Here is a 25,592-nt window from a genome sequence, read left to right on the forward strand (position 1 = left end):
GGAGGGGGAGGAAGTAGAAGGAACACCAGAGAATCTCGAAGGCTGAGAGGGGTGTCCAAGGAAGAGACGAAGTCATTAAAACTGAGGAAGAAATGGCTTGTGAAGAATGGTGGGCCATGGTCTATGTTTGTACTTTTGGTAGAAGAACATTAAATTTACTACGACTACTAGAAATTAAAATGTCCCTAAAATAAAAAGCTTGCATTTTTAAAGTCTAGCAAAATACATGACAAACTTTGTAAAGGAACAAGAAACATTTTTGACAAATAAACATGGGGTATTTAAGTGTGTATTGTGTTTTATGACGTTGTTTTGCATTACATTTCATGTCTTGCATTTGTTTTATATCTATGCTTTTTATTACCTTGGGGATAAAGCATTTATATGAAAAGCATCCTTTCTACTAAAACACTAGTTGCAGCAGTTGGCATTTAATACCACTCTAAAGAATCATTTTCAGATCCTCTCTTTAGGGAACTATATTTTAGGAGTCGCAAGAGTTTGGAGAAAATAAAAGCAAAGATGGATAAAGAAAAGCAAAAATTAGTGAGAAATTTCTTGGCAAATATCGATCACACTCTGCTACCAGAGTCTAAGTGCAACTAGATCTTAGGCATCCACCTCAATTTATGGTACACTTTAAGAAACTCATTTGAGATGAGGGAGCTTACTACCAAACCACAAGCCTCAATATACCCGTATCATAAAAGAATTTCTACCTCACTATCTCTGTATGATAACAACAATATAATGAACGTAAGCATACTTTACAAGCTGTATAGGATTTTCCATATGCAATAATAATAATTATTGCCTACTGAATAATATAAAATGAATGATTTTGAATAACTAAATAGAAACTATCCAATAAGAACTATTAAAGAATATTTTCAGTGCTTATTCTGTGCCAAGTTCTGTGATAAGTCTGCTGCATAATTATTTTATTGAATCCTTTCAATGACCCAATGGAAGTAAGTAGGATCTTGAATTTACAACTGAGAAAACTGACCTAGAAGGGTAATCTGACTTGTCCAAGGAAATCTAGGAAAGTAATACAGAGAAGGTAATCAGAAAGAAGACCTTAATATAAGCAGCATTAATATCAAAGGCCCAGCTATTAACCATAAGAAATCAAACAACTGTAAGAAAAGAAATGGCCCAATATGTAAAATGGACAAAAGATTTGAATATACACTTTCCAAAGATAAACAGCTGGCAAAGAAGTCTGAGAAAGTGTACTCGGCATCATTAATTATAATGAGAATACAACGAAATACTAATATACATCTACTAGAATGGCTAAATTTTAAGTTTTAAATTAAAATTAAATAAATGACAATACCAAGGGTTGTGAGGATGTGAAGGAACTTGAACTCTCACATAGTGCTGATGAAAATGCAAAATGGTACAGCCACTTGGAAAAACAATTTGAAATTTCTTAAAAAGCTAAACATACTTAACCACATGATCCAGCCATTCCATACAAAGTACTCACCCAAGAGAAATGAGCACATACAGTCACACAAAGACTTGTACAGGAATGTTCCTATCAGTTTTATTTCAATAGCCAAAAACTGTAAACAAGTAAAATGTTCATGAGATGGTGAAAGGATAAAAGGATTGTGGTATACCTACACAATGGAATAACTATTTGACAATAAAAACTATTAATACACATTATTGCATGGGTCACAGAACCATTGTACTGAGCAAAAAAAAAAAAAAGCAGGCAAAAAGGAATACAAACCAATTCCATTTCTATGAAATTCTAGAAAATGCAAACTAATCTATGTGAGGAAAAGCAGATCAGTGGATGCCTAGGATGAGGTGGGGCAGAGAGAAGAAGGGAGTGATTATAAAACAGGAACAGCAGGGAACTTTCGGAGATGATGAATACATTCGTTTTCTTGATTTGGGTGATGATGTCACAGATGTATACCTATGTCAAACCCTATCCGGTTGTACACTTTAAGTATCTGCAGTTTATTTTATGCCAATTATACCTCTCTAAAGCTGCTACAAAGCTATAAATTTCTTTTGTGTTTCTGTTATTTTTTTAATGTCTTTTTTTTTTATCTGTGAGAATTACTAACAACACTTTAACAATGGTTTTCTCCGGATAGAGAAAGATTAGAAATTTTCTGAATTTTGTTGTGAGTTAATCCTCATTTTTCCAATACACTAGAACAATTACAATATTCTTTTAAAACTAAATACCATTTTAAATTTATTTTTTTAGACTGTCCTTTTATTTTTTTTTTATTCAAGAAAACTTTCTTGGCACATCTACTCTTGGCGCTGCCCAAGACCAGCCCTGAAATGATGACCAATAAAGCAGAGGAGTTGGCTGTCGGGGGAAAGCCAAATGAAATGTTGTGGAGAACCCAGGATTCTTCCTCCACCTAAGAGAAGGCCAAGCCTGGTGCTGCTGTCAGTGCAACAGGGACAGGGAGCATCCCACCCTGGGAGGAGCTGCTGTCAGTACAACAGGGAGAGGGAGCATCCCACCCTGGGGGCTGCTGTCAGTGCACCAGGGAGAGGGAGCATCCCACCTTGGGGGCTCAGCCATGTGTTTGAAAGATGATGACTCCAAAGTCACAACAATGTCTGTGTTGGGAGAAGTGCTGGAAAAACTGCCAATACCATTGGAAATCAGTGCTGAAATAAAACATCAATTAAAGAAGGAAATTCGACAGTTTGAATGAAAATATGAAAGAATCTTCAAATTGCTTGAAGGAACGTGAGGATCTCCAGAACTGCGGGAAAAAAATTTTGTGTATGCCATGAAGGAAACAGCGAGACTTAAAAGACAAGACTTAATAAGGCACCTGGAAGACATACCAGAAAAACTAGAATCTCAACACTTTCTCACCAAAGATAATCACACCCCAAACTTATAATCCCGTTATCAAAAAGATCAATGAGAAAGCAGAACCAGTTTGCTGTCCTAGAATGCAATGGGATATTGTTGACGCCTCCTAAGAATATGGTCTTCTTAAGGCTAAGGAAAAGCATTGGAACTTTAATGTTATAAGTTTCTGTTAGTAAAATCTGGGCATTCGCCTTTAAAAATTTTTTTATTTTAGTTGACACACAATGTTACATTAGTTTCACACTACAACATAGTGATTCAACTTCTCCACAATTATGCTATGCTCACCACAAGTGTATGTATCTGCATGAACAAAAGACAGGAAAATAAAGCTAGTTTACATATTCTTCCTACTTTTCTACAGTATCTTTTTTTTTTGCAAGAAAGATGAATTTTATATTTAAAAATAAAACATCTTTTTAAAAGAAAGCACTGTCTTATTAGAGACTCTTGAAAATTTGCCTACTATACTGGCAATTCTTTCCATACCTAGGTTTGTTAAAATAATCAAAGTCAATTTATAAACACCCGCTTTGGCTGCGGACCTTCACTCTCAGATAAATCGTTGCGACTTTTGCCTTACCCTGTTTCACTGCCCTGCCTCCCCCAGGCCTTGAGCTTTGGATGGAAAGAGGGCAAAGATGGAGGGGAAGTACCACTGGGTTCATCCTTTCTTTTGCTAGTCGCAGTGCCTACTTTTTTGACAGCATTTTGAACTTAGATGAAATAGTAAGTTACACAGGCCCAAGGGCAGAAAGGGGGCGATGTTTAGTTAAATGAAGCTGTCACTGTCATCCGTCTGTGCCCAGCCGAGACAGGGCGCGCACCTGGCCGCCCTCCGCGTGGAACTCTGGCGCCTCTGGAAGGGAAGGGGTGTGTGTGACGCAGTCGCCGCCGTCGCCTAAGGCCGCGTTCCGATTCAGACCTGAAGCCCCTGGCGTCCGGCCACACGCAGTGCCGCCCTGGCCTCAGTTTCCCCACTTCTAAAGAAGGGGAGCCATGCTGCCCTGTTTCTTGTTCCTCTCCAAGAATATCAGCCTTTCGCTGGTGTCCCTGCGCAGCGCGCGCCGGGGCTTCACGCTCCTGCCGCTCTGGGTCTCCAGGCGCCCCTCGCGCCCCGGGCCCACTGCCCCCCTGCGCCTGCTGGCGGCAGCCGCCTCCTCCTGGGACCCAGCCGGGCCCGCCGCCAACCACTCCCGGGTGCGCCAGAACTTCCACCCTGATTCCGAGGCTGCCATCAACCGCCAGATCAACCTGGAGCTCTCTGCGTCCTACGTGTATTTGTCTATGGCCTATTACTTCTCCCGAGATGACGTGGCCCTGAACAACTTCGCCAGGTATTTCCTTCGCCAGTCCCGGGAAGAGACCCAGCACGCGGAAAAGCTGATGAGGCTGCAGAACCAGCGGGGAGGCCGGATCTGCCTGCAGGACATCAAGAAACCTGACCAGGACGACTGGGAAAGCGGGCTGAATGCGATGGAGTGTGCGCTGCTCTTGGAAAAGAAAGTGAACCAGTCGTTGCTCGAATTGCACACTCTGGCCTCAGACAAAGGTGACCCCCATTTGTGCGACTTCCTGGAAACTCACTATCTGAATGAGCAGGTGAAGTCTATCAAAGAACTAGGTGACCACGTGCAAAACTTGGTTAAGATGGGGGCCCCGGATTCTGGCCTGGCAGAGTACCTCTTTGACAAGCACACCCTTGGAGATGAAAACAATCAGAAGTAAGTAAGCCACAGGCTGCCTTCCTCACTGCCCAAGCTGTGCCAAGACCCAGAGTCCACACACTCCTGCTTTCTAGCCCTTAAAATGAACCTCTATCTTTATACCCTGTTATGCTGTCCCAATAAAGTGACTTGTAGAGAAAATGTACTTAGCCCCATATTAACAAGGGGTTTTTGTCCAACATCAAGATAATTTTTCCAGCTTGAAATGTAGCCCAGGATATTACAGTATAAAAAAGACTGCGAAAAAGCTACTGAGATTAGATGCAAACTCCCTCCAGTTACCAAATATTCCAGACCATGAACCTTCATTAAAATTCTGTGATTTTCAACTGAACAAGTGCCCATTATTTTCAAGACCTTATGCTAAAGGCTGAAGTGGGAAGATGTAAGATAAATATGCAAATAACTCTAACAAGTTGAAGAACATATACAGCACTGTAAAAACCATACATGCAAAATTCTGTGACAACTTTTACCCTTTCCCAGTATGTTCCAAGAAAAAGTAATGTCTGGCGATGATCTGTTTTTAAAGGATTTTGCAAGCAAATAAATTCAAGAAAAGCTCACAAAGTATCAGTGCTGGCCCTGGAAAGTCACAATGTCTATGAGCATTTAAGGGCTCTGGGAAGTCTTGCAATTAAAAACAAAAAACAAACAAAAAATCTTGGATTATTTTTGTTTAGCTCAGTGCTTCCCAAATATATCCAATCTCAGCTAATGTGTGTGTGTGTGTGTGTGTGTGTGTGTGTGTGTGTGTGTTTGAAATGATAATATAGGTCTGATTACAAACTATACACCTCACCACTGGGCTCTATAGTCTCCCTTTGACCTACCAAAAAGAGTGAATACACTGCAGAAAACACTCTTCTGTGGCCTATAAAATGGAGGGGAAAAAACATTAGGGTGGAAAAATCAAGAAATCCAGAATGAAGGAGGCATCAGCCGGGCAGATGTTTTCTTGGGGGAGAAGGCATGAGACAATGAATGGCAGAATATTTGGTCAGTAGGCCTTGGGCTGGGCTAAGAACACTGGGTGGTGTTTGGGGAAATGGGCTGGAGCCAAGTGTGGAGGGGAGAAGGGGGGGCTTAGGCTTAATTTATTGAGCAATGGCAGTGCTTTGAAGGGCTCTCAGCAGAAGAATGCTATGCTGAGACCTGAGCCATCAGTTTAGTTGTACAGAATACAAACCGGAGAACAACTGATATGTCTGTGTTGGTTTGGGTCCTCTGAGAAACATGACAAGATGCGATTAAATGTGTAAGAAATGTCTTAGGAGAAACAGATCCTGAGGGAAGGAAGAGAGGAAAGTGGTGCCTGGCTCTGAGCAAACTTCTACAAGGCTGTCTGGGAGACCCAAAAGCCAGAGTCGCTCATCAGAGGAATCCCAGGTCTCCCAGAAATGGGCCTGCCTAAGTTCATTTCCAGAGCTCAGTTATTGACTGGGAAGTGCAGGCGTGCAACAAGCTAAGAGATGAATTGATTTTCAAGCACAGCAGCAGGGGTCCCTGGCAAATTGTGATCCCCGCAGTCCCAGATCTGAGAGGCTCATGCACATGACTGCACAAACTCAACAAAATGGTTTAGATTAAAATACCATACATGGAATGCCCTACAGCTATTAAATATGATTTTGCGAAACACATAATAATGTGAGCAGAAATTCACAATGCGTTTTCTTAAAAACAAGCATAAGACAGGGTTACATTATATAACTGTGTAAAGACAAGTACAGGAAAATAATATATATGCACATAAAATGGAAGTATATATATATATATATATATATACCAACAAATGAAGGTAGACAACCTCTTAGTGAGATTGTGTTGGATATTTATTTTCTTTAGCTACTTGTCTTTTTAAAATAAATTTCTTATGGACACCCATTACAGTATTATCATAATAAGAAAAGTAAAAAGGTGGAGAGAAAGGAAGGGCCTGAACCATGGCAAAATCAATGGAAATAGAAACAAAGATGTTGATGAGAGTTTATAGGCAGAACCTTTTAAATTTTGCAAATGATTGAATGGAGAGAGTTATAGAAATGGGGTACAGGAAGAAAATTGATAGATCTCGACCTGTGTTACTGGAGAAGAGGATCTGAGAATAAAAAGGGATCTCGGACAGGAGGAACAATTGGGTGTGGGGAGGGCATAATGATGAGCTTTTGATTAAGCGCATTGGCCTCACTTTACCTTCTATCCTTAAGTTGCTTTATTGTGCTGCACATATCCTATTTCATCTCTTCAGAAAATTTCCTCTTCAATTCTTCTGGATGAGTGTTTTCCAAATGCAGACTGCAACCCATTAGAGTGTCATGCAATTATTTAGTGAGTCACTATCCACCTTTTATTAATAAAATAGATTTGAACAGAAGTGAAAGTAAGGGAAGCAAGGGTACTGTCTCCTGAAATTCTTGTGTGTGTGTGTGTGTGTGTGTGTGTGTGTGTGTGTGTGTGTTCATGGATTTACCTCCTCAATAGTGGTACTTCTTAGTCTATGTTGCTGTCAAAAACATGCAATAGCCATTGTCCCAGACAATTCTTTTGCACATTCTCATCTCAGATCTCTGTCTCCTCCAGCTCCCCACTGTCTGTTGATAATCCACTAATTTCACAGAGAATTTAGAAGGAATCCCGGGAGAACCTCACACTTTCTTATCATCAAATTGATCACATGCTTGCCTTTATGTTCATGTGCAAAGCATTCTGTTCTGCTACAGTGGTTGAAGCATTTATGCTACTTCCTAAAACCCACCAGTCCCAACCCTCACACTGACTGAAGGACACAAGGACATCACACCTATAATTATGCTTTCACTCATATCATCAATTTTGCCCTTTCTAATGATTGGTTTCCATGAGAAGCAAAGATGATCTTATTTCTCCTTTATCTTTTTTTTTTTTAAAGCCACCTTTGGACTAACTTTCCCTCCAGCAAAAGCTACCACCCCCTACTTAGCTCTCTTTTACAACAAGACTTCTTGAAAAAGTTATTTCTGCTTCCTGTCCCTAATTATTCTGTTTTCTCTTGGTTCCCTGCAAGTAAGTCTGTGTTCACTGTTTGCCACCACACCAACCATTTTATTTTTCCATCAAGATCATCAGTGACTTCCTTGATGATAAATCAAGTGACTTCCTCTTCCTCAGCCAGCTAGCAGGACTTGCCACTTCCCTCCTAAAACACTCACTGTTGTTTGTCTCCCTTCTAATTATCCCTCATCTTCATGAACTTTATACATTAGAGGGTCCCAGGATTCTGTCCTCACATCCGGGTCTCTTCTCCCTCTTCATCTATACTTGCTCTTTAAGGATCTCATCCAGTTCTGTGACTTCTATTTAAATATCTATCTGCTGAGTTCCAGTCCAACAAGGCAACACAGGAAGACCCTGAACTCAACTCCTCCATGGAACACACCAAATTACAGCTATTTATACAATAATTCTTCCTGAAGAACTGACTGAACTGCAAACTGAACAGCTACTGAACAACAAAGGTAGAGAAAATGGCAAGAGAATAGCAAGAGAGACAGAGACACCGTAACAAGGGCAATCCCCGTTCCAGATGCTGAGAATGGTAGTGGGGAGGGATAGGACTGAGGGACTGGGAACAGAGTCCTCTGTCCTTGGGCACAGAAGAAAAAGCCATAGTTTAAGAGTAACTATCATGTAAAAAAGACAACACAATAACTCTGCCAAATGGAGGAGTAGCTGTGGGAACACTTTCCTGGGTGGAGGGACTGGAGAAGCACACAGTTCGGGTTCCCATTCTACCTTAAAATCCTAGACTGGAGCAGTGTCTGGATGCCATCACTAGTGGGTCTGGTCATCACAGGGAGCTTGCGACAGCAGCAAACTCAGGGTTTGCAAACAAACCCACACCAGCCTGGGTCACAAGCCGAGTTTTGGGTTTGGGGTTTTTTTAGTTTTTAAAAATTTGTTATTATTTTTACTTTACTTTTAAGATGACTTTTTTTTTTTAATTTTCCCTCTTTTGTTTTTCTTTTTGTTCTTTTTGGATTTTTCTTTTCTTTGTACTTTTTTCCTTCTTTTTTCTTTTCCTTATCTTTTTTATCTCCTTTTTTATTTTAGTATTTTCTATTATTATTATTATTATATTTCTTCTTTCTGTAAAAAGCCACAGTTTAAAAGAGTAACTAGCATACAGAGCCACAGCTCCAGCCAGCCAGCAAAAGTCACCAAGCACACATAGTCTGTATAGAGGACACCATACACAAGACCATTCCTTCAAATTTAAAAGAAGTAACTGTTACACCTAATCCACAGAAACAAACAAAAATCCAAGCAAAATGGAAAGAAAGAGGAATATGCTCCAAAAGAAAGAACAAGAAAACACCTCAGAAAAAAAACAAAATGAGACAGAGATAACCAAGTGCCTGATGAAGAATTTAAAGTAATGATCTTAAAGATACTCACTGCACTGGAGAAAAGAGTGGAAGAGCTCAGTTAGAACTACAATAAAGAGATAGAAAATACAAATAAGAACTAATCAGAGTTGAAGAATACAATAAATGAAATAAAAAAACATACTAGAGGGAATCAATGGATTAGCAGATACAGAAGGATATAGTGATCTAGAAGACAGGGTAATAATAGTACACAGGCTGAACAGCAAAACAAGAAAAGAATTTTAAAAATGAATAGAGGTTAAGAGATCTCTTGGATAACACTGAGCAAACAAACACTTGCATTACAGGGGTCCCAGAAGAGAAAGAGAAAAAGAAAGGTGTAGAAAACTTATTTGAAGAAATAATAACCAAAATCTTCCCTAACCTAGGGAAGGAAATAGACATTCAGGTTCAGGAAGCACAGAAGATTCCAAACAAGATGAACTAAGGAGGTCCACATCACAACACATGATAATTAAAACATCAAAGATTAAAGATAAAGAGAGAATTTTAAAAGGAGCAAGAGAAGAAAAAGTTTATGTACAAGGGAAACCTTTGTAAGCCAGAAGGGATGACATGATATATTCAAAGTGCTGAAGGGGAAAACAAAACAAAACAAAACAAAACAAAACAAATCCTACAACCAAAAATACACTATCTGGCAAGGTTATAATTCAGAATTATAAAAAAAAGAAAAAATTTCCCAGACAAACAAAAGTTAAAGGAGTTTATCACCACTGAACTAGCCTTACAGAAAATGTTAAAAGGGGCTTCTTTAAGTGGAAAAGAAATAGTCCTAATTAGATATAAGAAAATTATGAGCACAAAAATGTAATATATGACAACATACATATAAAATGAGGATGATGGAATAAAAGGGAAAAAATGTTTTGTTTCCTTTTCCTTTTAGTATTTTTTTAAGCATGTGTTTGAACTTAAATGACTATCAAATTAATATAGACTATTTACTTTGGATGATACATATAAAACTCATGGTAATCACAAACCCAAAACCTATGATAGACACACAAAAAATAGAGAAAGAAAGCCATCAGAAGCTCAGAATACAGAAACTCATCAACCACAAAGAAAGAGAGCAAGAGAAGAAATGAATGGAGAAGAGCTACAAGACCAACCAGAAAACAAATTTTAAACATGGTAATAAGTATAGATCTATCAATAGTTACTTGAAATGTGAATGGCCTAAATGCTCCAATCAAAAGACAAAGGGTGGCAGAATGGATTAAGTAAAGCACACAGACAAGACCCATCTATATGCTGCCTACAAGAAACTTATCTTAAACCTCAAGACACATACAGACTGAAAGTGAAAAATATTCACCATGCACATGAAAGTGCAAAAACAGCCAGGGTAGCAATACTTATATCAGACAAAATGGATTTTAAAACAAAGACTGTAACAAGAGAAAGAGAAGGGCATTACATAATGATAAAGGTATCAATCCCACAAGAGAATATAACAATTTTAAATATCTATGCGTCTAACACTGGAACATCTAAATACATAAAGTGACCATTAACAAAAAGAGAGAAACTGATGGTAATATAATAGTAGTAAAGGACTTTAACGCCTCACTTACATCAAGGGATGGATTATCCAGATGGAAAAATCAGTAAGGAAACAATGTCATTGACTGACACATTGGACCAAATGTACATAACAGATATATACAGAACATTACATCCCCAAAATGATACAATATACATTCTTTTCAAGTGCACAGTGAACATTTTCCAGAATATCACATACTAGGCCACAAATGACCCTCAATAAATTTAAGAAGACTGAAATCATACTGTGCATCTTTTCTGACCTCAACACTATGAAATTAGAAATAAACCACAAGAAAATACTGAAAAAACACAAATTTGTGGAGACTAAACAAAATGATACTAAACAACCAATGGGTCAATGACATAATCAAAGAAGAAATTAAAAAATATATGGAAACAAATAAAAAGGAAAACACAACAATCCAAAATCTTTGGGACACAGTGAAAGAAGTTCTAAAAGGGAAGTACATGGCAATACAGGCCTACCTCAAGAAACAAGAAAAAGCTCAAATAAACAATCTATTCTTTCACCTAAGGGACTAGGAAAAAACAAAGCCCAAGGTGAGTGGAAAAAATGAAATAATAAAGATCAGAGCAAAAATAAATGTCATGGAGATTAAAACAAGAGAAAAAAATCAATGAAACCAAGAGCAGGTTTTTGAAAAGATAAACAAAATTGACAAACCTTTAGCCAGACTCATTAAGAAAAAAAAATAGAAAAGACCCAAATAAATAAAATCAGAAACAAAAGAGGAGAATCAACAACTGACATCACAGAAATACAAAGGATTATAAGAGAATACTATGAAAAATAATATGCTAACATATTGAACAATCTAAAAGAAGTGGGTAAGTCCCTAGAAGTATACAATCTTCCAAAACTGAACAAGGAAGAATTAGAAAATCTGAACAGACTGATTATAAGTAACAAAATTGAATCTGTAATCAAAAGAATACCAAAACATAAAAATCCAGGGATCAGGTGGATTCAAGAGTGAATTCTACCAGACATTTAAAGAAGAGTTATACCTATCTCCTCAAGCTATTCCAAAAACTAGAAGAGGAAGGAAAGCTTTGAAATGCATTCTATATTTTACCAAAATTACCAATACCGACAGACACCACAAAACACACACACAAACAAACAAAGGCCAGTATACCTGATGAACATAGATGAAAAAATCCTCAACAAAATATTAGCAAATCAGATACAACAATATATTAAAAATATCATTCACCCCATCGCGTGGGATTTATTCCCAGAATACAACGATGGTTTGATATTTGCAAATCAATCAACATCACACACCACATCAACAAAACAAAGGATAAAAATCATATGATTATCTCAGTAGATGAAGAAAAAGCGTTTAACAAAAATCAACATTATTCATGATACAAACCCTCAACAAAGTGTGGTTAGATGGAATATACCTCAACATAATAGAGATCACATACGAACCCACAGCTAACAGCACACTCAATGGTGAAAACCTGAGAGCTTTCCCTCTAAGATCAGGAACAAGACAAGGATGTCCACTCTACTAGAAGTTCTAGCCACAGCAATCAGATGAGAAGAAGAAATAAGAGGCATCTATATTAGTAAAGACGTTAAACTGTCACTATTTGCAGATGACATGATACTATATAGAGAAAACCCTAAAGACTTCAACAAAAAACTACTAGAAATAATCAATGAATTCAATAAAATGGCAGGATACCAAATTAATACCCAGAAATACTAATAATAAATAGCAAAAAAAGGAATTTAAAAAACAACACCATTGGGCGCCTGGGTGGCTCAGTCGTTAAGCGTCTGCCTTCGGCTCAGGTCATGATCCCAGGGTCCTGGGATTGAGTCCCGCATCAGGCTCCTTGCTCAGCAGGAGACCTGCTTCTCCCTCTCCCACTCCCCCTGCTTATGTTCCTGCTCTCGCTGCGTCTCTCTCTGTCAAATAAATAAATAAAATCTTTAAAAAAAAAAAAAACAACACCATTTACGATTGCATCAAAAAGAATAAAATATCTAGGTATAAAGTGAACCAGAGAGTTGAAAGACCTGTACTCCAAAAACTATAAAACTCTGATGAAAGAAATTGAAGATAACACAAACAAATGGAAATATACTCCATTCTCATGATTGAGAAAACCAATATGGTTAAAATGTCCATACTGTCCAAAGCAATCTACAGATTTAATTCAATCCCCATTAAAATACCAACAGCATTTTTCATAAAACTATCACAAATAATACTAAAATTTGTATGGAACCACAGAAGACCCTGAAGAGCCAAAGCAATCCTGAGAAAGAAGAACAAAGCTGGAGGTATCACAATCCCAGATTTCAAGATATGCAACAAAGCTGTAGTCATCAAAACAGTCTGATACTGGCACTGGCACAGAAATAGACATAGATCAATGGACTCTAGAAATAAGCCCACATGTATATGGCCAATTAATCTATGACAAAGGAGGCAAGAACATACAAGGGGGAAGACAGTCTCTATAGTAAATGGTGCTGGGAAAACCAGACAGCTACACCTAAAAGAATAAAATGGGAGCACTTTCTTACACCATACACAAAAATTAACTCAAAATAGAATAAAGACCTAAATGTGAAACCTGAAATCATAAAAATCCTAGAAAAGAGCACAGGCAGTAAAGTCTCTGACATTGGCCATAGCAACATTTTTCTGGATATTTTTCCTAAAGGAAAGGAAACAAAAGCAAAAAGAAACTATTGGGACTACATCAAAATAAAAAGTATTTGCATAGCAAAGGAAACCATCAAGAAAACAAAAAGACAACGTGCTAAATGGAAGAAGATATTTGTAAATATCTAGTAAGGGGTTAATATCCAAGATACATATATTATCTAGATAGATAGATAGATAGATAGATAGATAGATAGATCAATCGATCTATCAGTATACAATTCAACACCCCAAAAATTTAACAATCAGATTTAAAAATGGGCAGACCCTCTATTTAACTTTCTTGTCCTGGCTCCAGGATTCAGGGCTGGCCACCACGGTTAGGTGACACCATGGACATCAATGTACAGGACCCACATCCCTAAAAGACCTTAATTTTATATCTTTGACTTATTTCCCAATAAAGGTACATACGTTGAAAAAATAAAAAATAAAAAAATTAAAATGGGCAGAGGACCTGAATAGATATTTTTCCAAAGAAGACATACAGGTGGCCAACAGACACATGAAAAGATGCTCAGCATCACTCATTATCAGGGAAATGCCCATTGAAACCACAATGAGATATCACCTTACAACCGTTAGAACAGCTAAAATCAAAATGACAAGAAATAACAAGTGTTGGTAAGGATGTGAAGAAAAAAGAACCCTCGTGCACTGTTTGGTAGGAATGTAAATTGGTGCAGCCACTGTGGAAAACAGTATGGAGATTCCTGAAAAAAACTAAAAATATAGTTACCATATGATCCATTAATTCTACTATTGGGTATTTACCAAAGAAAATCAAAATACTAATTCAAAAAGATATATGTACTCCTATGTTTTTATTGCAACATTACTTAAAATAGACAAGATATGGAAGCAACCTAAATATCCATCAATAGACAAATGGATAAGGAAAATGTGGTGTGTGTGTGTGTGTGTGTGTGTGTGTGTGTGTGACTATTATGCAGCCACATAAAAGGATGAGATTGTGCCACTTGAGACAACCTGGATGGACCTAGAGTGTATTATGCCAAGTGAAATAAATAAGTCAGACTGAGAAACAAATACCATATGATTCTACTCATAAGTGGAATCTAAAAACAAAACAAAACAAATGAAAAGCAGAAAGCAGAATCAGACCTATAAATACAGAGAACAAACTGATGGTTGCCAGGGGGTAGGTGGGGGGGATGGGCAAAATGGTTGAAGGGGAGTGGGAGATACAGGCCTCCAGTTATGGACTGAATTAGTCATGAAAATAAAAGGCACAGCATAAGAAATATAGTCATTGATGTTATAATAGTGATGTATTGGGACAGATGGTAGTCACACTTGCTGTGAGCACAGCATAATGTGCAAACTTGTCAAATAACTAAGTTGTACACCTGAAACTAATGTAACACTGTGTAACAACTATACTCAAAATACATATATTTTGTACGTATATGTATAAATATTTAAGTGATATTTCCCTTCAGATGTTTAACAGACATCTCATATTTAACATGTTCAAACCATATTCCTAATTTCACCACCCTCCACTACCTGTTGAACCCAAGTCTTTTGCTTCATGATAAACGGAAAGTCCATTCTATCAGTTTCTAAAGCCCAGTCATTTCTGACTACTCTCTTACTCTCATATCTTACACCAGTCCTCAGCAAATTTTTTCAGGTCTTCCTTCAAAATAGATCCTTACCACTTCTAAAAATCTTCATCATTGCCACTTTGGTACAAGCTTCCATCTTCTTTTTCTTCATTATTACATTTTACTCTTGACTGGTCTCACTGCTTCCACACTTGGGCTCAAAGAATCCTTTCTCCACAAAGCAGCCAAAGTGTTTCTTTATAAGTCTAAGTCAGATCCTGTTACTTCCCAGCTCAAAACCCTTCAATGGCTTCTGATCTCATTTGGAGTCAAAGTCAGAGTCCTTATTGTGTCCCACAATGCCCTGTGTAATTTGAGCCCCTGATATCTCTATATGTGTACACATATAGAGATATAGATAAGTATACATATAGAGAGAGAGATGTGTGTGTGTGTGTGTGTGTAAGAGTGTAAGAAGTGGTAAGATTATAAGATTTTACAGAGACATAAATACATAATGATATCAAAGAGGTATTACGTACATTCTCTCTCTCTCTCTCTCTCTCTCTCTCTCCCCCCATATCAGGTATCTCTATCCATATATCAGAGAGATAGAGGTAAAGATAGAGAGAAAGCATTTTTTTACTCACTGCACTCCAATCACATTTGCCTTTTTGTACCTTAAGTCCTGTTCTCTCTGTAGGGAACACTTTGCCCCCAGGTGTGAACACGGCTCCCACACTCACTTCCTTCAGAGTTCTGCTCAAGGGGCATTTTACAGAGACTTTACTGATTATTCCATCTAAATTACTCACCACATTTCCCATCATTCTCTCCTCTGATATGATTTGTTTTTCTCCATGGCACTTGTCACCCCCTGACACTTTGTTTATTTGCTTATGCTTTTTTGTCTCACTAGGACGCAAGCTCTGTGGGGCAGGGACTTTGTTCCATTCACTACTGTCTCCATACTCTAGTGCAGTTCTTACCTCTTAGTAGCTTCTCCGTGAGTGTGAATGAGTGAGCGAAGACATCCAGAAGCCTGTTGGAAGTGCTGGACTGCATCTTTCAAAAAATTCGTGTCAGGAAAGTGAATTGGGAAGTTGTCCATATGGAGACAGTAAGTGAAGATGTGAAAAGGCTGAGGCAACAAAGAAGAGAGGAGAGAGAAGAGAGACCGAGGAGAGGGGTCCAAAGAAAGAAATGTGGAAATTGGAGGAGCTCTCTATCTAAGGGAGACTATATAAGGAACCCTTAATAGGATACAGAAAAAGAACAAAAATAACATGATAAAAACAAAACAAAACAAAACAAAAAACCACTCATCCTGGAAGCCATGAGAGAAGAGAGTTTCCATCAAATGCCACAGAGCCTAAGGAACTTATGGGTTGAAAGAGCATCAGAGTTGGCAGTCGGTAAAGTGAGTGGTTATTTTGGAATAAGGGCTTCAGCAGAGGTGGTGATAGAAGGCCAGGTTCATGTGGTGAAGGTAACCGAGGTGGAGAATACAGGATGTTCTTTTGAAAAGTTTTTCTGTTTTAAGTAACTGAGGGTGCAAGAGGGTACAGGGTGCCTGTGAGTGTGCCAAGATGAGGAGAGGAGCTAGAGAAAAGGAAGGACTTGAGAAGCAAGTGACAGAATGAGGTTCCAGGGGAGAATGGAGAATGAGAACAAGAAGACAAGCACAGGTATGGGGCCTGATGGGATACATCCTCCCAAACCAGAATCATACAAGAGGAAAGAAGGAACATAAATTATGAAGGGAGAAGAGAGCAAAGCGAGTGAGCTTACATTGGCTGAGCTCAAACTTTTAAACAAGTAGCAAATGAGATCATCTACTGAGAAAGAGCTGCCTCTATATAAAAATACTTTAACTTTATTTCTCACACACAATTGCAAAAATAAATGTAAGTTAGTTTACAGATGGGATATAATCTTTACTCCGTCTAATTTCAAACGAAGACTGGAGCTTTCCCAAACCAAAAAACAAAGTTCTGGAATTGGGCCAAGCGGAGGCTAGATTTCTAAAAAACCTAGTACATGGAAAGATATGGCTCCAAACCCCTGTCACAATGGATTGTCTGACTCTTGGACACAAACACTCAGGGATGCCAAGATCCCAGGCCCTCAGATTTGCAGGAAAATACAGCATATTTCCCCTAACACTAGCAGCTCTTGAAAATCATCATCCTTCATGTTCAATGGTTAATCGGATTTTGTATGGTTCATTTGAAAGGGTAGAGCTTCCTTGGGGAAGCATTTAATCTGCATGCCAAGATATCCCAGGACAGAGTATGTGTGTGTGTGTACATCTCTAAGTGAAACTTTGACACAGAGTTCCCGAAGCCAAGAAAGTCTACTTGACTTTTACAAAATTTGAACTTCACCTTCAGCTTTCCACCCTCAGATAAAAGGCAGCAGAGAAGACACTGAGCACCCTCAAGGTAACAAAGAAATGTAAGACACATGAGTAGTGGAGAAAAGACAGCAACACAGACTCCTTCAGGAGACACTCTTTGTCTGCTTCCTCCAAGAGTGCACCAAGAGGTGCATTCGGGAAGCAGACAACTAGAAAACATGCACAAATGCTACCAGAACTGACAACGGTAGTATCTCTGCTTACAACAGACTGTTTGTCAAGCAGCACTCAGTTTATGAAATCAGAAAGGTGCACAGGTTGTTGCTTATATGTTGCTACCTTGTCTAAGCTTTCTATTTCTATTGTGCAAAATTAAGACGCTTAATACATATAATTGTTTTTAAGTGAATAAGTGAACAAATACGACATGTGCACACACACACGCGTGCACACACACACACACACGTACAGTTGCTGAGTGTCTGACAGAATTCCAATGCCCAACAAGGAGTGGGACTGCCTGGCACTGCAGAACAGATCATAGACATGCACTCAGGTTTGGGCTCCTGCCAAGCAACCTGGCCAATTTCCCAGTACAGATGGTGGCCAAACAATCTCCTGAGAGAGAGAGAGAGAATTAATGCTTTTGAAAACACTTAAGTCTCTCCTGAACCCCATGAGCACTGTATTATCATAGGCTGAATTAGCAAAAAGAATTTCTAGGACCATAAAAGGATTGTTACACAACTAAAATGCTATTACATGACCTCACACAGATCCTAGATGGTGCTGTCTGGTCATTAAGAGCCTGCATTTGAGAATTCAGAATACCTAGGTGAGAACAGTTGCTTCACCACAGAGCAGCTGCATGATTTGGGGAAGGGAAGTTAAACCCGCCGAGTCTGAATTTCCTCTGCAGGAATGACAGCCTGCCTCAAAGGTTATTGGGGGATTAAATAAAACAAAGCATACAAAGTTCAGCATATTGTCTGGTACATTGCAAATGCTCAATATACATTAGTTGTTTAGAACTGGTGTTGTAAAGGGGAAAAATTACGTGAGTGTGTTTGTGAACGTATTTGCTTGTATATGCAGAGACTATCTCTGGAAGCATCATGTCAGTTGCCCTCAATCAAAGGAAGCTGGAAGCTGGGAAAGGGGCTCCAGTAAGACCTTTTCAATGTACAGCCTTCCGTATCTCTTGAAATTTTACCCCTTGAAATTATCACCTTGTTTTTCTTTTAAATATTTTATTTCTTTATTTGTTAGAGAGAGGGAGTGCACGCACAAGCAGGGGGAGAGACAGAGGGAGAGGGAAAAGCAGACCCCCTGCTGAGTAGGGAGCTCAAAGCTGGACTCGATCCCAGGATCCTGGGGTCATGACCTGAGCCGGAGGCAGACACTTAACTGACTGAGCCACCCAGGTGCCCCCAAATTATCGTCTTTTGTAAAAAACATAAAATTTAAATATAGCAAATAAATAGGAGCTGTTACTAAACTTCCTCACTTCTAAGCGGTGCACACATATGCTACATTTCTCTATAATGTGTTCTCTCATTAAATTAAGAAATAATCCAAATACAAGTTAGAGGAGGACTCATATTTCTCTCTCTTTTATCTAGCCTCGGGCATTTTCCAAAATTGTTTGTTTGCTTTGCTCTCTCCTTAGCCATTGATCAAATATACATGCTGTCCTCACTTCCCATTGTTCCAACATGCATGAATTTCAGTTACTACAATTTAAATAACAAGTTCACCAGCAACATGGTTCAAATTTCACTTACCATGGTATATTTACTCTGAGCAACCTGCACAAAGAACACACTTTGGAGCTAACTCTTTAGCTCATAAATCACTATATAAATAGCAGATGCACATCACAATTAGTTACCAATCATGTCACTTTTTTCAAAGTCTGTTGGCGATTGATCACTCTGAATCTGCTCCCCAATTTACCTTCAGACCCTGAAGCATAAAGTTGCATTGCCTCCCTGCCAGTCTCTCAGTGACAAACCCAGGTAATGTTTGATAATATTGAATAATCCAAAGGGAGAATTGGTCAAAAGATGAAAGTGTAACAAAGAAGTAAAAATGCAATACTGCTGGAAGTGAAATTGGGTGTGAATAGAATTTATGGACCTAAATGGACAGTTAAAATGACATGAATGAAGATATGCCAGAGAAATGACACCATAGAGGGCAGGGAAAGAGTTCACATGAAAAAACTCTTGGAGATATTTCACAACATCAAAAGTGAAAAAGATAAAATTTTGGAAATAAATCCAAATTTTAGAAGGAGTATTGCAATTCATCAAGATATTAAAAGAATACGGTGGCTCCATAAACTAAGTTGTATTAGAGAAAAAGGCAAAACACAGATGAAACTACACATGGTATTTTTTTCAAAGAACAAAAAAAAAAACTTTAATTCTCACAGTTTCTAATGTTCTAAATTGCAGTGTCCTAAATAAATACCAGTCTTATTATTTTTTTCATTTCCCTGTATATTTACAACCAACAGTAAGTGTTCAGTGTTTTGACAACATAATTTTAAAGGTCACACAACAATCATAATTTTTCCTAATGGTTATTAAGATCATCACTTTGCATGGTTTCAACTTCCAAGGTCAGGTTTATAGCCTTGCACTAACATGGAAAATAAGAGTTATCTGTATATTCACTAAAGTAGGAAACTGATTTCTCTGTTAAGAGTATCATTCTAATTTTTTTTCTATTTGTCAGGCATTTGCTCCATCTAAATAAGCATCTCTGAATTATTATATGTAGTAATATAGGAACCAATTTATTGTGGAGGCAAGGAAACTGGAATTTAACTGTTTAAAGTCTAATAACAGGGGCACCTGGGTGGCTTAGTCAGTTAAGCATTAAACTCTTGGTTTCAGCTCGGGTCATGATTTCAGGGTCGTAAGTTCAAGCCTTCGTGGGGCTCCGTGCTCAATGCAGAGTCTCCTTGAGCTTCTCTCTCTCCCTCTGCCTCTGCCTCTGCCCCTCCCCCTGCTTGCGCTGTTTGTCTCTCAGTCTCTCAAATAAATGAATATTTTTAAAAAGTTTAATAACAATAAGTAATATTAGCATCATACTGTACAATTTATAAAGTACCTTTACAAACATCCACTTATTTATTTCTCACAACAACTCTACCATTTAGGTGCCTTTTCCATCTCACTGATGAAGAAACTGAGATTCATAAGTCACACTGTTAGCCAGTGGTTAAGTCAGATTCAGACTCTGAGGTTTTAATTTCAGGTTCTGGGCATTTCCTTTCTATCATTTTGCCTCCTAGGAAAGGATTTAAGACCAAATCTCTGCAGAGTTCCTCATCCGCAGCACTAAATAGAACGTGCTTCTTTTCTGCCAGCAAAGGTGCACTTAATGCTTAATTTTCAAGAATAAATGATTATTAGTCTAACTATAGTCATTAATGGAACATAATGATGTCATAATTCTTAATTATTAGATGCATTTTCAGTCATATTAATTGACAGTGAAAATGTCACAAATGTCAGCAGTACCTGAGTTCAATTTCTTGGATGTTAATATTCTACTGTCATTATTGAGATATGTGTGTGTGTATATATATATATATATGCACTACTGGGTTCATACAGTCATATGGGAAAAAAAATTTTGCTCTAATTGAACAGGATCCACACAAAACAGGTGAAGCTCCTTTATTGACATGAATTCAGGAGAGTCTGCCCAGTGTTGAAACAGGAAAATGTTTGATAGACTTGTTTCAAACATTTTCTTTTTAGACAAATACAAAATGTGTCTGAAGAATAACTTAACAGTTTTAGGATGAACTATGTTATTTTTGGCTACTCTGGGTTTTGAAATACCTAGACACTGTATATTAGTAATCTTGAAAGGGCAAAAGATGTATCTTTGGTTACCAAGAGGTATTTATGAAGAAGAAGCAAGAGCAAGATGGAAATAAATGGAAACTATAAGTGGGTAATTTTAATGTATATTCTCACACAGGGCCCATCCAGAGGAGGAAGTTAGGAAGAAGTGAGATGCTTTGTGAACAAACCAAGAGGAGGAAACTCATGGGCGAAAATCTGTGAAACATAAGGATTTGGCAAGTCAGAAAAGGAGATGAGTTCATCATCTAACACAGGGAACATAGTCAAGCAGAAATAAAGAAATGATCATTACAATAAATGAGCACTTGAATCAAGAGCTAGTGGGACTACAAAGAAGAGTAAGGATTATCATGATAGGAAAGGGAATTTTTTCACAAAGTGTTTCCAGTCTAGTCAGAAACCTCATAATGTGCTTAACAATTCCTTTTACCTCAGCCTCATGTCTAAACTGTCACCAAGTCCTCTTGATTTTTACCTTCTAAGTATTTCTTGATTGTGTCCACCCTCTGCCTCTCCACCACTGGTACCCTAGTGTAGGCCAACATGATGGCTCGCCCAGACCATTGTCACCATCTTCTAAGCTGTCTTCCCACATCCACTCTGACCCAGTCTGCTTTCCAACAGGAGAGTGATTTCTACAAAACAATATCAGATGATGCTATGCACGATCAGACTTTCTATGGTATTGCATTGTTCTTGGGAATAAAGACAAAATTATTTAATTGGGCATGAATGGCTTTGTACAGTCTGCCTCATGGCATCTCTATAACATCACACCCCACCTCTTTTCCCTCTCTACCCTCACTGCATAGGCAGTGTTTTTAGTCTCCAGATTCACTATGCACCCTCCTGCCACAGAATCTTGCCACACTGCTCTCTTTGCTTTGAAATCACTTCCTTCCCTTGCTCATCTACTTACCTCCTCCTTAATCTTCAATTCTGCAGCTGCCACCCACACAGGGAAGAGATCTGTCTGTCCTTCCAAACCACTCTCTGCTCTCTCGCCTTCCTCCATTCTCACCGACATGGACCCATCAATGGGCTAGTGTGCCCTGTGGTCCCATCAAAGCATCTGTTCTCCCGGATGCCTGCTTTCAATGTCACTGCAGGTTTGCAGCATTCCTCCTCAGACACCAGGCCTCCTGTGAGGAAGGCAGTCCCTCTACTCAGACCCTCTGTCCCCAGGTTCTCATAACCCCTCTGCTTCTTGCTGCATTAGGCCTAAGGTGGAAATGTCCAACCCTTGCCCCATTCCCCCACCACATCTTTGTAAATAGTTGCTTTGTTATACTCTCTTCAAATGATCCTATTTGACCACGCCCTATGTTCCCTGTCAGGACTCTGACTATGATCTTGTCCCTGCTTCTTTCTGCAGCATGATCTGCTGATAGCCTTGCCCTCATCCCAGTGCATACAATTCATGGACTACTTAACAGCAACCGGAACATACCCTTTTTGCCCTCAGATCTTCTTCCTTATCATTCACTTGCCCCAATATCCACCCCACAATTCAGAAGCCTACTATGCCTGGAAGCTTTGACATCATAAACCTGCAATCTTCTGGTTTGTATCTCGGTAGTCGTTGGAGCTCCCATAGCACTCTGCCTATACCACAGCTTTTAACACTCTCTGATTGCCCCTTGTTTCATCTGTCTATCCTGCAAGGCTGTGAATCACTAAGTGTTTAGTTTCCAGTCCCCAAGGCCTCATAATCTGCCTGGCATATGATAGCTATTCAATAAACTAATCAGACTACAAAGCTGTATGCATAGTCTACCTAAAGTGGTTCAGAGCATTAATATAATACATAAAGGCACAGTATGTTATCAACATGTTTATCTGTTTACTCAAGACATTTTTTTTCTCCAAATACAGCATTTTAGTAAGAATATAGTTACCATAGCCAAAATCCTGGAATAAGTGTGCAGGAAGATGAAACTTCTTTCATCAGCCATTTACTCTTTCTAAAAATAAAATATTTAAGCTTACTTCTCAATTCTTCTTTACTGAGCATTTTATCCTTTCAACATTGTCAAAGAAAATACAGTGCATTGAAAAGTAATGATGACCCAGAAAATTGGGTCAAGAAAGGTTTTGGAAGGTTCTTTCAGGTAAAGCATTATGAATTTTTCATAGCATTGCTACTCCCACAGCACTTGCAATATTGATGCATATTTACCACTTGTTTAAATGCTTTTATTAAAATTATTTTTCTCTTTTCTTGTATGGATACCTCTTCGTCTCTCTTCCCCCATTTCAACCACATTATTCTCCACCCCATTCTTTAGAGGACGTTATGGTGTGCCAAATAGATTTCCTTACTACTTTCAAGACTAACGCGCTTATCCCTTCAGCTGTTGGGAATGTTGACAGTTGATGGCTCACAGCTGAATCCTACCTTCTGAGGATTAAGCCTCAGCTAAGGAGGGCTGCAGCCCCATCATCACACCTCCTACCTGGGGGCAGTCTACATGCAATGACCAGTCAGTGAAGAGGGTTGAAAGGGAGAAAGCAGACAGAGAAGGTAGAGCAAGTAGGCCCCCTTAACTCCAGTTTGCAATGATCATGCAGGAGCATCCCAGCTCCAGAGAGCCCCTGGGGGAGCCGTTGCTGTGACTGCATCACGTCTCAACCCCTCCTTCAGCTTAACCTACTTTCCTTCACTGCCCTTACATGGTTCATCGGAGGAGCATTCCTCCATAGAATTCCCACATGCCAATCTCTAGTTCAGTCTGCTCTCCAGGGAACCTGACTATGAGAGCCTTCAAGAAGGATCCCGTATAAATAAACTAATATGAATTCTTCCATGTCTATTTAATCATATATAAAAATGTATGGTCATATACAGATACATTTGTATTATAAATATACAAGATTTTTCTGAGTTTTTTCATTAAAAAAACTTTAAAATTGAAGTATGACTGATATACCAAATTATATTAGTTTCAGGTGTACCACATAATGATTTGACTTACATACATTACAAAATGCTCACCATAAGTGTAGTTACTGTCACCACACAAAGTTATTACAATATTTTTGACTACATTTCCTCTTTGCAAATGATATATCCAATCAGAGTTTAATATTCAAAATATAGAAAGAACTCATATAACTCAACACCAAAGAATACAAACAATCTGAAAAATGGGCAGAGGACCTAAATAGACATCTTTCCAAAGACGACATACAGATGCCAATAGCATGTGAAAAGATGGCTCAACACCAATCATCAGGGAAATGCAAATCAAAATCACAATGAGATATTACCTCACACCTGTCAGAATGGCTAGTTTCTGCTGTGTTTTTTTTTTTAAGATTTTATTTATTTATTTGAGAGGGAGAGAGCACAAGCAGGGGGAGGGACAGGGCGAGAAGGAGAAGCAGACTCCCCACTGAGCAGAGAGCCAGACACAGGCCTTGATCCCAGGACCCTGAGATCATGACCTGAGCCAATGTCAGACGCTGAACCAACTGAGCCATCCAGGTGCCCCTCTGTTGTGTTGTTTTTTAAGGGGATTTTATTATAAATCTCTTAGTTTTCCCATTCAACAATACATAGTGTAAATTCCTCTAGCCAATTTTTATAGCATAACATTAGTTCATTCTTTTAGCAGCTAGATAATATCTCATCATGTAGACATATAATACATTATACATATATAATAATGTATGTATATAATACATTATAATATATTCAATCATTCATTTTTTGATGGGCATTTACCTTGTTACAGTTTTATTTTGTTTTTATTTTTGGCTTCCATGAATAATGCTGAAGTAAAGATTACTGTATACTGTATATACCTTTATAGACTGAAAGTGGTGACACTTTCATTTCTGTAGAATAGGCTTTAAAGGTGGCACTAGGTTCAAGAGTATGTGTATTTTTTATTCTAATATATGTTGTCAGATTTATTTCCCAAATTTCTATGAAATGGACATTTATACTGTTAATGTAGAGAATAACTTATGAAGTGATTCTAATATATCTCACTTTGAAACATTTCTTTTTCACCCTCTGACATAACCAAGTGATTTTATACGAACTTTCTTTTTCAGGATGAAAATATAGAATGGTCCCCAAAACACTCTTTTTAACAACTCATAGCTATGTAGATGTAAAGATAATATAAAAATGGACAACATCTTTCTAAAAGCAAAAGTATCACTTTCAATTGCAGGGCAAATCTAGCTTTCTTTTAAAGTTAGTGTTAAAACGGAGTTAGAGTTTATTATTAATGTACTTCATTTTTCTGAAACAATTTCTTCTTTTATTCAGACTCTCCTAAAAGCAATAGAATGCATCCAACCTCTTCTCCCCCAGGATTTGGTATAGAAAGTCTCTACATGTGTTCAGAAGTTAGTGATAACCAGTAAGAATTACTAGGACCAGAGATTTCTCAGGATCCTTGGAATAAATGTTAGTTTTTGAAAGCAGAAAACAATGTTCAATTCAAAAAGTAATATCCAACTTA

General features: G+C 38.3%; 1 protein-coding gene across 1 annotated transcript; it reads left to right on the forward strand.

Moving 5' to 3' along the window:
• The first annotated feature begins 3,779 nt into the window (after positions 1-3,779).
• On the forward strand, positions 3,780-5,249 carry FTMT (ferritin mitochondrial). The gene has a single exon (XM_025860923.2). The coding sequence runs from the start codon at positions 3,872-3,874 to the stop codon at positions 4,598-4,600; it is 729 nt and encodes a 242-aa protein (XP_025716708.1). The 5' UTR covers positions 3,780-3,871; the 3' UTR covers positions 4,601-5,249.
• Positions 5,250-25,592: the final 20,343 nt, after the last annotated feature.

Source organism: Callorhinus ursinus, unplaced genomic scaffold (assembly GCF_003265705.2).
Source record: "Callorhinus ursinus isolate GAN/ISIS: 27379988/994484 unplaced genomic scaffold, GSC_fseal_2.0 scaffold30, whole genome shotgun sequence".
Classification (NCBI taxonomy): Eukaryota; Metazoa; Chordata; class Mammalia; order Carnivora; family Otariidae; genus Callorhinus; species Callorhinus ursinus.